This window comes from Lynx canadensis, chromosome A3 (assembly GCF_007474595.2).
Source record: "Lynx canadensis isolate LIC74 chromosome A3, mLynCan4.pri.v2, whole genome shotgun sequence".
NCBI lineage: Eukaryota > Metazoa > Chordata > Mammalia > Carnivora > Felidae > Lynx > Lynx canadensis.
Window position 1 is genome coordinate 139,568,024 of NC_044305.1, and position 12,342 is coordinate 139,580,365.

Consider the following 12,342-nt stretch of genomic DNA (forward strand, 5'->3'; position numbering starts at 1 on the left):
GCCTCCTTGGTTGGATGGTCGGTTGGGGAGGGGGAAATAATCCTAACAGGAATTATTTAGAAAAATCTTAATTTTAAAAATTAATTTTAAAATTATTTTTTATTTCTAGAAGTGTAGTCGACATATAATATTAGTTTCAGGTGCACAACACAGTGATTTAACAATGACATACATTAGAAAATGTTCACCTTGATAAGTGTAGCCACCATCACAATATAAAATTATTACAATATGATTGGCGGCATTTCCTGTGCTGTACCCTTTCATCCCCAGGACTTATTTATTTTATAACAGAAACTTGTACCTTTTAATTCTCTTCATCGATTTCACCTGATTTTGTAAAATAGTATTTAAAAGGAAAGACGCGGGGCGCCTGGGTGGCACAGTCGGTTGAGCGTCCGACTTCAGCCAGGTCACCATCTCGCGGTCCGTGAGTTCGAGCCCTGCGTCGGGCTCTGGGCTGATGGCTCAGAGCCTGGAGCCTGTTTCCGATTCTGTGTCTCCCTCTCTCTCTGCCCCTCCCCCGTTCATGCTCTGTCTCTCTCTGTCCCAAAAATAAATAAACGTTGAAAAAAAAAAGAAATTTAAAAGGAAAGACGCTGTATAAATTTAAAATAATATGTGACTGAGCTAATTTCTTTTTTTTTTTACCATAGCATTTTTTTTTTTCCAAAAGCAGTTTTACACCAAAATATTTTACAACAGAGGCTTCACGCGCTCCTGCTGTTAGGCGGGTCTGGGCTCCTGCACCCCGGGCCAGTGCTGAGTGCCCACAGAGGGAATTTTTGTCACTAGGCGGCGCTCCTGCAAGAGAGTCACCCCCACTCCAAGGGAAAGGCAACAAGGAAACAAAATCCCATTTTATCTGCCTAAGAACTGTTTGGTATGAGTTTCTCTCTCTCTCTCTCCTCTCTCTCTCTCGTATATCTTAAAAGAAACGTTCACATTTTAGTCATAGTGCTTGCCAAAAAAACAACACCCTATTTCCTTTTAAAGAGAGAATATAAACACATCCCCCCAAGAGATGCGGGTGGGGGGGTGGATTTAGATGATCACATTTTAGTATCTTCTGCGTCTATTCTATTTACCCGGGGCTCACTTGTGTTCCGGAGGAAACAGAACTAGTGAAGGGAGACAGAGACAGAGACAGACGGAGAGATAGAGACAGAGACACACGGAGACAGACAGAGACAGGGAGATAGTGACACAGAGACAGAGAGCCAGAGAGAGCAGAGACACAGAGAGACATGGACACAGAGAGACGTGCCCGGAGACCCGGACGCAGGCAGAGTTCTGGGGGGCCCGCCCCCGCGACCCCCCAGGCCGGCCAGGGGTCCGCCCCCGGTGCCCCTCCGCCCCCCCCCCCCCCGCGGCATCGGTGCGCAGCGTCCCAGGGCGCGGCCCCGCGGGTGGTGGGGGCCCTTAATCCCTGCGCGCCCTGCCTTCGGGTTCGTGCAGAGAACACCTTCCCGGTCGCATCGCCGACTTGGAGGGCGTCCAGCTCTTGCCCAGAAAGCGCCAATAAAATGGGAAAGCGCGCAATTGATTGATAATACATTTTACAAGAAAAATATTACATTGTTGAAGCCTCCCCAAAGCGCCTGCCTGTCCCCAAAGAACCCGAACTTTCGGAAGGACCTGACCTGGGGGGGGCGGTGCCCCGGGGGCTCCTGCGGGCGTGCGCGAGGGAGGGGGCGCGCGGCGCGGTCCCCCGAGGGAGGGTCCCGGCAGGTGCGAGGCGGGGAGGGGGCCCCGCGCGTCCCGCCAGGTGCACCCCGAGGTTCCTTGCCCCCGGGGCTGCCCCGCCTGGGACGGCGCAGGCCTGCGGGGTCCCGAGAGTGGAGCCCCCAAAGAGGACAGACGCTAATCGACTTATTAAATGTAAGGCGATCAGGCAGCTCGTGTTTTAAGCCCAAGATCCACATTTAGACAAAAACAGAGCCGAGTTCCTGGTAAAGGCGTTTCTTCTCATCCTGTGACAAGTGACAGGAACGGAGGGGAACAGACTGGGGAGGGAGGGGGGCCGAGGGGCGGGGGAGGGGCGAGGGAGGGGCGGGGGAGAGGGGAGAGGCGGGGAGGGAGTGCAGGGTGGAGGGAGAGGGGAGGAGAGGGGCCTGGGGAGGGGGGGGCCGGACGGCGGGGGGGAGACAGGAGGGGGCGGCAGGGAGGGAGGGGGGCATCTGACGAAGATCCGCACGGGGGTTCGAACACTCGAGCGGCTTCTAATTAAAGACCCGCGCGGAGCCCTCGGGGACCCGCCTGACGTCGGCGCGGGGATAAGAGGCGGCGGGTCCAGCGCCCGGGGCGGCCGAGCCACCGCGTCTGCGCCCCGCGCGTCTGTGCGCTCCGCCCGCCAGGTCTGCGCGGGGCATGGAGTAGCGGGGCGCGGGGACACACGCGGGGACAGACGCGGGGACAGGCGCGGGGACAGACGCCGGGACAGTCGCGGGGACAGACGCGGGGACAGGTAATCCGGCCGTGCTCCGACGCGCAGGTGGACTCCCGGGCGGCGCCGGCAGGTGTGGGCCGGGGGTTTCCCGAACCCGACCCTGCGGGCGGCTGGAGCGGGGGTCCCTGTCGGGGACTCCTCGTCGGGGTTCGGGGACGTCCGGCCGGGAGGAGGGGGCGACGCCACACAAAGGCGCCGCTGGGAACTCGGGCGCGGCCCCCACTCGCCGGAGGGCGCGGCGCTGCCCCGGCGGGAGGACCCCAGTCCACGGGCCGAGTCCTCCCAGGATCACCCCTCACTCCCCGCGGGCCGGGGTCCTCCCGGGGTCCTCCCGTCTCCCGTGGGCCGAACCCTCCCGGGGTCCCCCTCGATCCCCTCGGGCCAGGCCCTCCTGGGGTCCCCCCGTCTCCCGTGGGCCGAACCCTCCCGAGGTCCCCCTCGCTCCCCGCGGGCCGGGCCTTCCCGGGGTCCCTTCGTCTCCTCGTGGGCCGAGCCCTCCCGGGGTCCCCCTCGCTCCCTGCGGGCCGAGCCCTCCGGGTTCCCCCCCCCCCCCGGTCTCCCCACGGTCTCAGAGGTTAAGAAAGTTGCGCCGATGTCTCCCGCAGCCAAGTGCAAGCGGAGGTGCCATTTCTCCCGAAAGTTGGGAGGGCGGGGGCAGGACCCGGGGCGGGGGGCGGGGGCGGCGCCCCGAGTCTCAGCTCCCAGCATCTCCGCGCCGGGGCCTCCGCGGGTCCCGGGGACACCGCGTCCCAGCCGCCGCCGCGGGCTCCCATCCGCTCGGGGTCCCGGGGGGGCCGCGGCCTCGGGCTCTGCCTGCCCCCCCCCAAACCCCCGCCGACTTTCTTTCCCGCCCCCGCCCCCCACGCCCTGCCCCTGCAGCGCGCCGATCTCCCTGCGGCCGAGCGAGCGCACGATGCGCGGGCCGGGACGCCCCCTGCTCCTGGGGCTGCTGCTGGTGCTGGGGGCGGCGGGGCCCGGGGTCGCTGCGCCCCGGGAGGCGGCCGACGGACAGACCCTGCTGCGGCTCATCGCGGAGATCCTGCAGGAGCTCCGGAAGGGCCAGGCGGGCGAGGCCAAGAGGCTGCAGCTCGCGGGCCGCAGGGAGGCCTCGGACTCCGCGCTGGACCCCGAGGAGCAGCGAGTGGGTGAGTGCGCTCCCGGGGTGTGCGCGGGGCCCGGAGGGCCCGGGGGTCCGGGGCGGGGCCCCGGGGGATCCGGGGCGGGGTCTGGGGGGGGGGTCCCGGGAGCCCCGGGTGGGGGTGGGGACCTTCCGCACGTGTGCGGGTCCGCCGCGTCTCCGGAGACACTGAGTCGTGTTTGCTGGGAAATACCGTCCTGGAGAAAACGTGTATTTTAACAGGATAAACCCATTTCTGTTGTTTGGGGGAAAACAACTAGACAATGTGTTTTCATAAAGAGAAGCAAACGGGACTTGGGTGACCGACAGCCCTGCTCCGCTCCGCTCCAGGCGCGGGACCTGTTGCCCAGGTCGGAGCTTGGCACAGAACTGTCATGTGTCACTTCGGAAATGGAAATACTTTCAGCAGAGCGCTTTCAACTGAGGCAGAAGTGCTGCAGAGCGGCCCCCCCGCACCCCCGCCAGAGGCACAGCCTTCCCAGAGTGCCTGCCCCGTGGGAAATTTCCAAAGAAAGCTTGCGAGCTTTTAATGCTTTCATGACACAATTAGGTCAAGTGTGATAAGGTCAGTTTGATAGAGGCTGACGTTCAGACCAAGTGGGCAGGGTCCGCAGGGAACGTTCCCCCCGACCAGGAGTATCTGTGAGAAGACAAAGTGCAACCACACGCCCTCCTAGCAAAAGTTACCACCCAGAGCGGACGAGTGAAAAAGCAGAAACCAAGCCTGGAATCAGAAAGAGTGTCAATGGGGCACTGCCTGTTCCCCCAGTGAAAACTGACAGCTGTCTTTCCCCCGGAACTTTACCTTTTATCTTATAAACCGAGTAAATGGCTATTTCCATGCATGTACATCAGCCTTGGCAACAGGTGGTTTTGAAAGCATTTAGTCCTTTTCCTAAATAGATACCTAGAAAAAGAGAAGTTTCATGACATTGTTTTTGGTTGCTGTTTGAAGGACTGGGTTTTCGTTTTAGAACTTGGAGAGCTCGTGGGATTTGATTCCCAAGCTCTCCAAAATGAGAATGTCTAAAGCGATTTGCTGCGGGAAACTAACCGCCACCCACACACATTTCTTCACCCTGTAACTTTGCGGTCACTGTCTTTTCCATCAGGGCAGAGACCAGACAAATAATATTGAAGCTTTGTGAACAGTTAATAGTTTATCTGGAGAAAAACATGTCCCTGATTACAAGTCTTCACACAGCAATCAAGGGGGCTCCGATCGGCTTTATCTAGTGCAGGGTAACCTGCACTTTCCAGCAACTTTCCTCAACTTTCGCTTAGATCACGTGACAAAAATGCTTCTCTCAAGCGATGCAATAATTACCTCCTTTCCCTTCAAACAGAAATCGTCCCTCGAGATCTGAGAATGAAGGACAAGTTCCTAAAACATCTCACAGGTAAGTGTCCTCACCTCTCCCCTGTGCCCCATCCTTGGCGCCCTGCGAGCCTCATGACATGCTTCTCCTTCCATGTTCCAGGTCCTCTTTATTTCAGCCCAAAGTGCAGCAAACACTTTCACAGACTGTACCACAACACCAGAGACTGCACCGTCCCTGCATGTAAGTGACAGCATCCGGACGGCTTTGGGAAAACCAGCACATGTAGATACGATTCTCACGTCCTTCTGTCTATACAGTCCCCTCCTTCTAAATCTCCTGTGTGCGAATATATTTCCCCCTATTAACTGTGGAGTTAGGGCGAGCGGACCATAGAAGAAGGTAACTGCGTTCTGTAGCAGCTAGTGCCAAATGGAAAATTATTTACATTCGCTGGAATTAATCACCTCTTGGAACCGGCTGAGCTCTTCCATTCACATTCTTGTTTTGTATATGAATTCTGGCATGATGTCTGTGTTTGTGTCTACTCAGTATGACAAACGAGCGCTAAGAACGAGTTGCTCAGATGACTAGGGTGTAGTTCTGTGCCCTGGGGCATAAGGAATGTGTGTGGGGCCCCCTACCCTGACCAGAGACTTCCTTGTTTCCGTTAGGGATTATAACCTCATTATCTGAGGAAGGACTTCATCGCTGTTTCAAACTTCTCTTCTGGCCTGTCGCTGACCCACAAATGCAGAGTTCGCGCCTCAATCTAGTGCTCAGCCATAGCTTTCTGATCATTCGTCTGTAACAAAATGCATTCCGTTTCTCCCAGAGTGGCTGCTAGTGCTCCTCACAGAACATAGAGTGATGACAAGTGACTCAGGAGCTAGTGACGTCTTCGTTTGCAGGGACTGCACCTTGATTTCATGTAAGGCTCACGGGAGGGAAGTGTGCAGACGCCAGGTGTCTTACCGGCTGCTTTCGGAGACTGTCCGACCAGACTTTCCCGCCCTGCCTTCAAAAGGCAAAATGTAAACACATAAGCCACTTTACAGGCAGGGGAAGTTTTTTTCCGCTTAGGCAGCAGAGTTTGCCCCAACAACAGAGCTGCCAGCAGGGAGGTCCCCGTCTAGGCACGCGTGACGCGGCCAGTAAGACCAGGAGCATCACCTGATGCGGGAGGCTCCCTGTTGAGGCGGCGGGTGGCGCCCGGGGCCTCACGGGCTCAGCCGAGGCAAGCAGCACGTGGGCACGCAGCTCTTACTTTCCAGCTCTGTCTCAGCCCACCCATCGTCCAGGCCATTTGCAGCTGGCACGCGTTCTTTTCCCAGTTCCTTCCTCTGAAACGGCATCACCTTCTGCTTGAGAGTAGTTAAGTATTCCAGGGACCAGAAAACCTTCTCGCTTTTATTGTTTAAATGTGTGTATATTTTTATATTAAATCCCATCTTAAAATCACAGGGTCACAGGTTCTAAATTTGCAGATGGCCTCTGGGGCGGTCACTCCTGATCTTTCTTTCATTTATGGACACACAAGCAGACGACCTGCTTCAGTTGCTTGCGCCCTGACACAGAGACGCCACCGCTTGACCTGAGGACACAGTGCGTGTCCACACCCACTGCCTCCTTTGGCTCAGAGCAACTCATCCGTTCTGCGAGGTGGCCGTCAGGGTTCATCACAGCTCCTCTGGGAGGCGGGGGCGGGAGGCGTGAAGCCCACAGACGCGGGCACTGGGCGAGCAGCTGCTTGTGCCGATGTGGCTTGCACCTCTCTCTGCCCACACAGAGCTGGAGAAACGAATCCCGGGAGGTCAGGACTGAAAGGAACCAGAGCCTTCTTACTCAAAGTGTGGTCCCAAGGGGGCGGGGGCTCTTTGGAAGAGCAGAACATGAAGTTTCTCCAGACTGCACCCTCATAGGACCCCCAGATTACTTTAGGGTTGGAGAACATGTGGGTTGGTGGGAGGCGGGGGTGGTGGTCAACCTCATGGCCTCTAGATGTGCTGCAAACGGGAGCCCTTACCTTGAGCGCACACAACACTGCGTGCACGTGTGCTGTATTTGGGAATACTGCACCGGAGATGACTTGGTGTGCGAGGGAAGAGGAAAAAAATGCCAGGAACCCAGATGCCCCAGCCTCGAGCCGTTAGACCTTTCTTTTTTTCCCCCTTTGAGCACAAACTATCATGTCCTCTAAATATTTAAGAGCGTATTTTTAGGGGTAGGTTAACCGCTTGTCCAACACGTTGTGTAAATTCATTGTTGTCAGTTTACTTGTTTATCAGAATTTCAGTTAAGAGTATGAATTCCTCCATTTCTAAGTAGGATTTTGAGACTCTTGAGAAGTAATTTATAAACTGCTGTAGCTTTTCCACAGAACTTCAAGCTGAGGAAAGCCCTTTACGGCCATGGTCACTAAACCTCACTTGGTCCTTCTGAGGTAGCACCTATGGAATAATTTAATAGGAAATTAAGTGAGATATTATGGAAAATCAGCCTGTACTCAGAAATTAGCTCACTGCTTCCTTCTGTTATCCAGCCCAGGTCTTTCTGCTCTGTTACTTGAGTTTTGACCCACTGTCTTTAAGTAAGAGGGTTTTGTGTATGATGAACCCAGGTGGGGACCCAGCCTGCACATGCCCTGGAAGGAAGCTGCACAAAACCAAAGCCATTTTGAGGAGCCTGGGAGCCACCACGGGAAGAAAATGGGCAGAAGACTCTGCATCTGGCCTCCCACACGGCTTCCCGTTCCATTCATCTCCTGCCCTGTGATGCTAAAGCCCCTGAAATACCATAAAAGATGAAATCAATGACTTAGAGCCCATGATTTCACATGACAGTCTCCGTATCACTTCCAGGGAATTCAAAATATTTAAAGAAATGGCTTTAGCAGCTGATATTCTTGTTAAAAAAAATGCTGTAAGGGTTGTTGACGTAACTGACAAGGGTCTGTGATTTATTTTCACTACAGACTATAAAAGATGTGCCAGGCTTCTTACCCGGCTGGCTGTCAGTCCTATGTGCTTGGAGGGATAAGGTAAGCCGACCACAGAGTCACTGGCACACCCACCAAGGACCGGAGTCCGGTTTGCCATGTGAGAAATTCATGGGTGTTTAGAAGCCCCCCCCCCCCGGGCCTAAGTAGCCTTACTTTGAGTCCAGTGACCCTCAGAATATCTCCAAATAACGGCCATCAGTGTAAGGTACCCCGGCCACCTGCACACAGTACCCCAGGCAGCTGTTGTGAATTTTTCCCGTGAGGGCTCCGTTGGCAGAGTGCTAGCTGGAAACGAAACCCATTAGTGGACTAGTTTTCAGCACGTTAGTGCATAAAACAGGAGGCACGTCTAAAATCACGCCTGTTCACTTTTCGGCTTTCACACTCAGAAATGAGTGTACGCCTAACCATACCCATGCAACTTTTATAGACATTATCTGGCAAATGTTTGAGTTGGAGTCTATCATCATGCCAGTTAGCTTATAAGGAATAGCCAAGAATAACTATTCTCTTCATATGTTTCTTTCATAGGCTCCAACGGTAAAAATATAAATGCACATCAAGAGCTTATGAACTAAATTTTTTACCTTGGCCTCTTGAGGGCTGATGTGCGACCTGTAACACCAGCGGTCAGCCACACAGATGGCTGAAAGGGCTTATTTTCCTGATGCAAATACCGTGGGTTTCGGTCGCAGAAGCTTACATCCACCGTGTGTCTTGTGGGTGCTGGGCATTTCAGAAGCCAAGTCTACCCGCACCAGACATGCTTCTGGTCCTCACATGGCTGTTCCCAGACAATTTATCTGCTGTCCAGAAGCATTAATAAAAAGGGGGTAGGATGCTGTGTTTGTCCAGGGTTACCCTCATTTGTCTCGTGTGAGGGGAGAGAAGTCCTGACGCTCGCTGTGGAAAAGCCGGTGGTGATAAGTTAACGTCCAGACAGTGCGGAGTGGCTGGGCCAAACCTGGGAGCCGGGACTGGCCAGGCAGGCACAGTCAGCCCCGTCCCCAGCACCACGTTGTCCCCGCCAAACGCCCACGGTAACGAGAGGAGCAACATGGGGGTTGGGTGGAGCATGGGGTTGAGCGGGGGATCGCGAGGCCACGTTTTGTGCCGGTTCACGGACACTTGGGTGGCACTCTGCACTTGGGGAGAAGGAAAAGCATGGTTTTGAATGCCAGGGCTGAGAAATGTCGTGCCCTAACTTGACCTCACCTTCTCTTCCATCTGAGTCCTATCTGGTTTCTTCCACTGCCCACAAGGCACACAGAAAAGGCTTCTTTTTTAAAGCAGTGGACGGACTCTCCTGTCTCTGCAGGCGATATGCTCGGAAAGAGGATGTTGTTGTTCGTATTAGGCCTTGCTTCATAGTGAGACCACCAGTGTTTGCAGAGATGAGCCAGGCACGTCCTTGGAAAACAACTTCCATTCACTTAGGGGCAGGGAGACCAAATGCCCTGTGGCCATCTAATCAGGAACATGCTCCCAGTCTCTACACCCATTAACTGTGCCCCCCCACAGTTGGTTGCTCCTAGAGGGGCAGCAGGGTGTCCTCACTAGAGCAAGAATGACTGTCCCGACCTAGGGAATGACGTGGGCGTGGAACTAGAACCGAGCGTGGTTCGACCCCTGCATCAGTCCCGGGATGGGCACGTCAGGGCTTTGGATACTCATGGCAACACCGAAAAGGGAGGGAGTCCTGGCGGGAGGAGATGTGGTCTCGGGAAAGGTGCTGATAGTTGGTGCACTTCCCCACCCTGACCCACCGAGTCAGGGTCCGGCTGGATGGTGGGACAAGGGAGACGAGCATGGTTGTGTGCCCACAGGTGTGATGCCCAAAGGCCACTGCGCCCAATGTCACACTTGTCACGGCTGTAACTGTGTTCATTTTGGTCAAGAAATGGGTAAAGTTGGAAAAACACAGACATTTCTGCTAACTATAATAATTTCCTAATATTTTTTAAAGATTAATTTCTGCTAATTCCAGAAGTTTTAAACTGCAAGAACAACGTTGGTCACAACAACGTAGACAGGCAGGGCCCTGCGGGTTGGGCGAGGACATCAGTGAGACACAGGAGGGCACTCGCAGGACACACACTCCTGGTCAACACAGCTGCTCCGGTGTGGAGGAAGCGGGGCTCAAACACCTGTCTTCCGCTGCCCTGGCAGCTGCACGGGACGGACACGGCTGCAGGACAGGGTTCCTCGTCTTCTCCGAGGCTGAGCCTGGAAGCAGCCAGTGTGTATGGGGTCCGAGCACAGGGACTCTTCACGTTTGTGAGCTGAGCACAAACCCCCTTGCCTCCTTCTTTCTGAAGCTCATTAACTAACTGATCCCCTCCAGCCAAAGGGAAACCACAGGCTCCCAGCCACTCTCCCTCATAGTCAGAGACCCACTCGAGACCCTCCCACACACACTTCATCACCTGGTGCCGCAGCTCAGGGAAGCTAGAACCCTGAGCTCTGGAGTGTTTCCAAAGAAATGTAGTTCTGAGCAACAAGGACCTAGCTCAGTCTACAAAATGCAGCCTACTTTCAGTAACCCTGAAGCTTACCATTATTTTTTAAATTAACGAATGATACACCAGTGGTTCGGGTATACTGCATGGAGTGCTAGAATAAAGAGTTTATTCTTGGTTATCGGTTTTGCAAATGCTCATGAAGATGGAAGTGTGAAGGCCAATCGACCGTGTCTCAGGACTGCCACCAACTGTCAATCGGTGTGGTGGCCCCAGTTACCGAGGACTTGACAACACACACATCAGGAGTAAGGACTGTCTGCAGACTTTAACAAGCGTTTGGTCGTATTTAGGGAGGTTTTCACCCCTTAGCACAGTGAGCATGTAACAACTGTAGGACCCGGTTATTTTCCACAATAAATGGACTATGCTTTTTGGAACAGCGAAATATACATACGTGCAGCCCTTGATCCCTTGTGTTTATAAACACATTATGTTACATAATTCAACATCAAGGTCTTCTAGAAGCGCTAAATGTGGATGGTTATATCTGAAACTATGTTTTTCAGCCGTGAGCAGAGGGCAGAGGGACGGCAGCCCGTGAACCATGAGAAGTGCCTTGGGAACCAACAGGGGACAGAACCTACTACCTTCACGAACACATCCCCTTGTGAACAAGAGATTTATTTTTGCAGACAGACTCTTCCATAATTCCTTTAACTTGTGTATGTCGACACTGTTGGCAGATGTGTATTCAGCAAATCAGCGTACCTGACGTTAATACTGGCCACTTGTGATTCTGGAGAAAAAGAAGGAAGGATCCACGTTTGATGAGCAGGGCTACAAAGTGACAGAGAAAGCGATTTCCTTTTCCTAATTAGGTGAAATCTCAAAGAATATTTCTTTAGAAACATAAACAGAATCCAAAACTATATTTTCATACAGCATATGGTATGATTTAATATTTTTATTACTTTTACAATTAAATTCCCAGAGTATTATTTGGAATTGCATGAAAACCCACAAAAAAACGTGCCACGTTTTGGAGACAGTGGAGTGTAAGTCAGTGAACATACCCAGGCTCATTTCATTTGTCCTTTGTACAATAAATGTAAGATAGCATCCAGATATTGTGCAATATGTAAATACTGTAAATGCTGAAACAAGTAATAAACAGTGTTTATTATAATGAAGTCTTAAAAGTGACTCTTTACCTCTGATGAGTTCACTGGTGGGAATTCATGATTTACAGACCTATGAAGAGACTGCAACACTGGCAAGAATGTCATGGAATACAAAAGCCATGAATACATGAAGTGGCAAGGCTATGGATTCTTTGGAAGGGACAATTACACTGACTTTTTTTTAAGGAGATGCTACTATGGAACTGTGGCCCGTCTTAAGATAGAGCCTGATATGGTGATGAGTCTTTAATAAATATTTAAATAAGAATGCATTTCCCGCGTGACGTGGTAATCACGAAAACACTAAGAGGTAAGACTTCCGAGTGGCTCTAGATTTTTACAGGTGATCTATTTTGAACAAATGATCGCATCCAATTTAACACAACTGACATCAGCAGGAGTTTCTCTGTTCACATGACTTCTCGCCTGGATACGGCCGTAAGGACAAAGTAGACATGAGTTGTGGGATGTGTCTGAGGTTCATATTTAAGATACGTATTCAAACGGTAAAGAAACAAACTTATAGGGATTCATTCATGATCACGAAGGCACAGAGTATGAAATTACTTTGAGATGATTCAGCAACTACTGACTGATGAGGGCAGAGTGTAACTCTGTCTGAAGTGCTCTTTCTTATTCCTATTTTCTAATGGTGGTGAATTACCTGATCTTTCCATCTCAATTCTTTACTTTTTAGGGTATCATCACCAATTTCTCAATACATTTAACCTTGAGAGGTTCCTACTTGTCTGAGGAAAAGTTTTCAGGTAGGACTCTCTTCGGGTGACCCAC

The 12,342-nt window shown here is 52.8% G+C and overlaps 1 protein-coding gene across 1 annotated transcript; it reads left to right on the plus strand.

The window, feature by feature from the left end:
* Nucleotides 1-3,362: 3,362 nt before the first annotated feature.
* Nucleotides 3,363-11,041, plus strand: ALKAL2 (ALK and LTK ligand 2). The gene is made up of 5 exons (XM_030311749.1): nucleotides 3,363-3,594; nucleotides 4,934-4,987; nucleotides 5,069-5,149; nucleotides 7,881-7,946; nucleotides 10,936-11,041. The coding sequence occupies exons 1-4, from the start codon at nucleotides 3,363-3,365 to the stop codon at nucleotides 7,943-7,945; spliced, it is 432 nt and encodes a 143-aa protein (XP_030167609.1). The 3' UTR covers nucleotide 7,946; nucleotides 10,936-11,041.
* The last annotated feature ends 1,301 nt before the right edge of the window (nucleotides 11,042-12,342 follow it).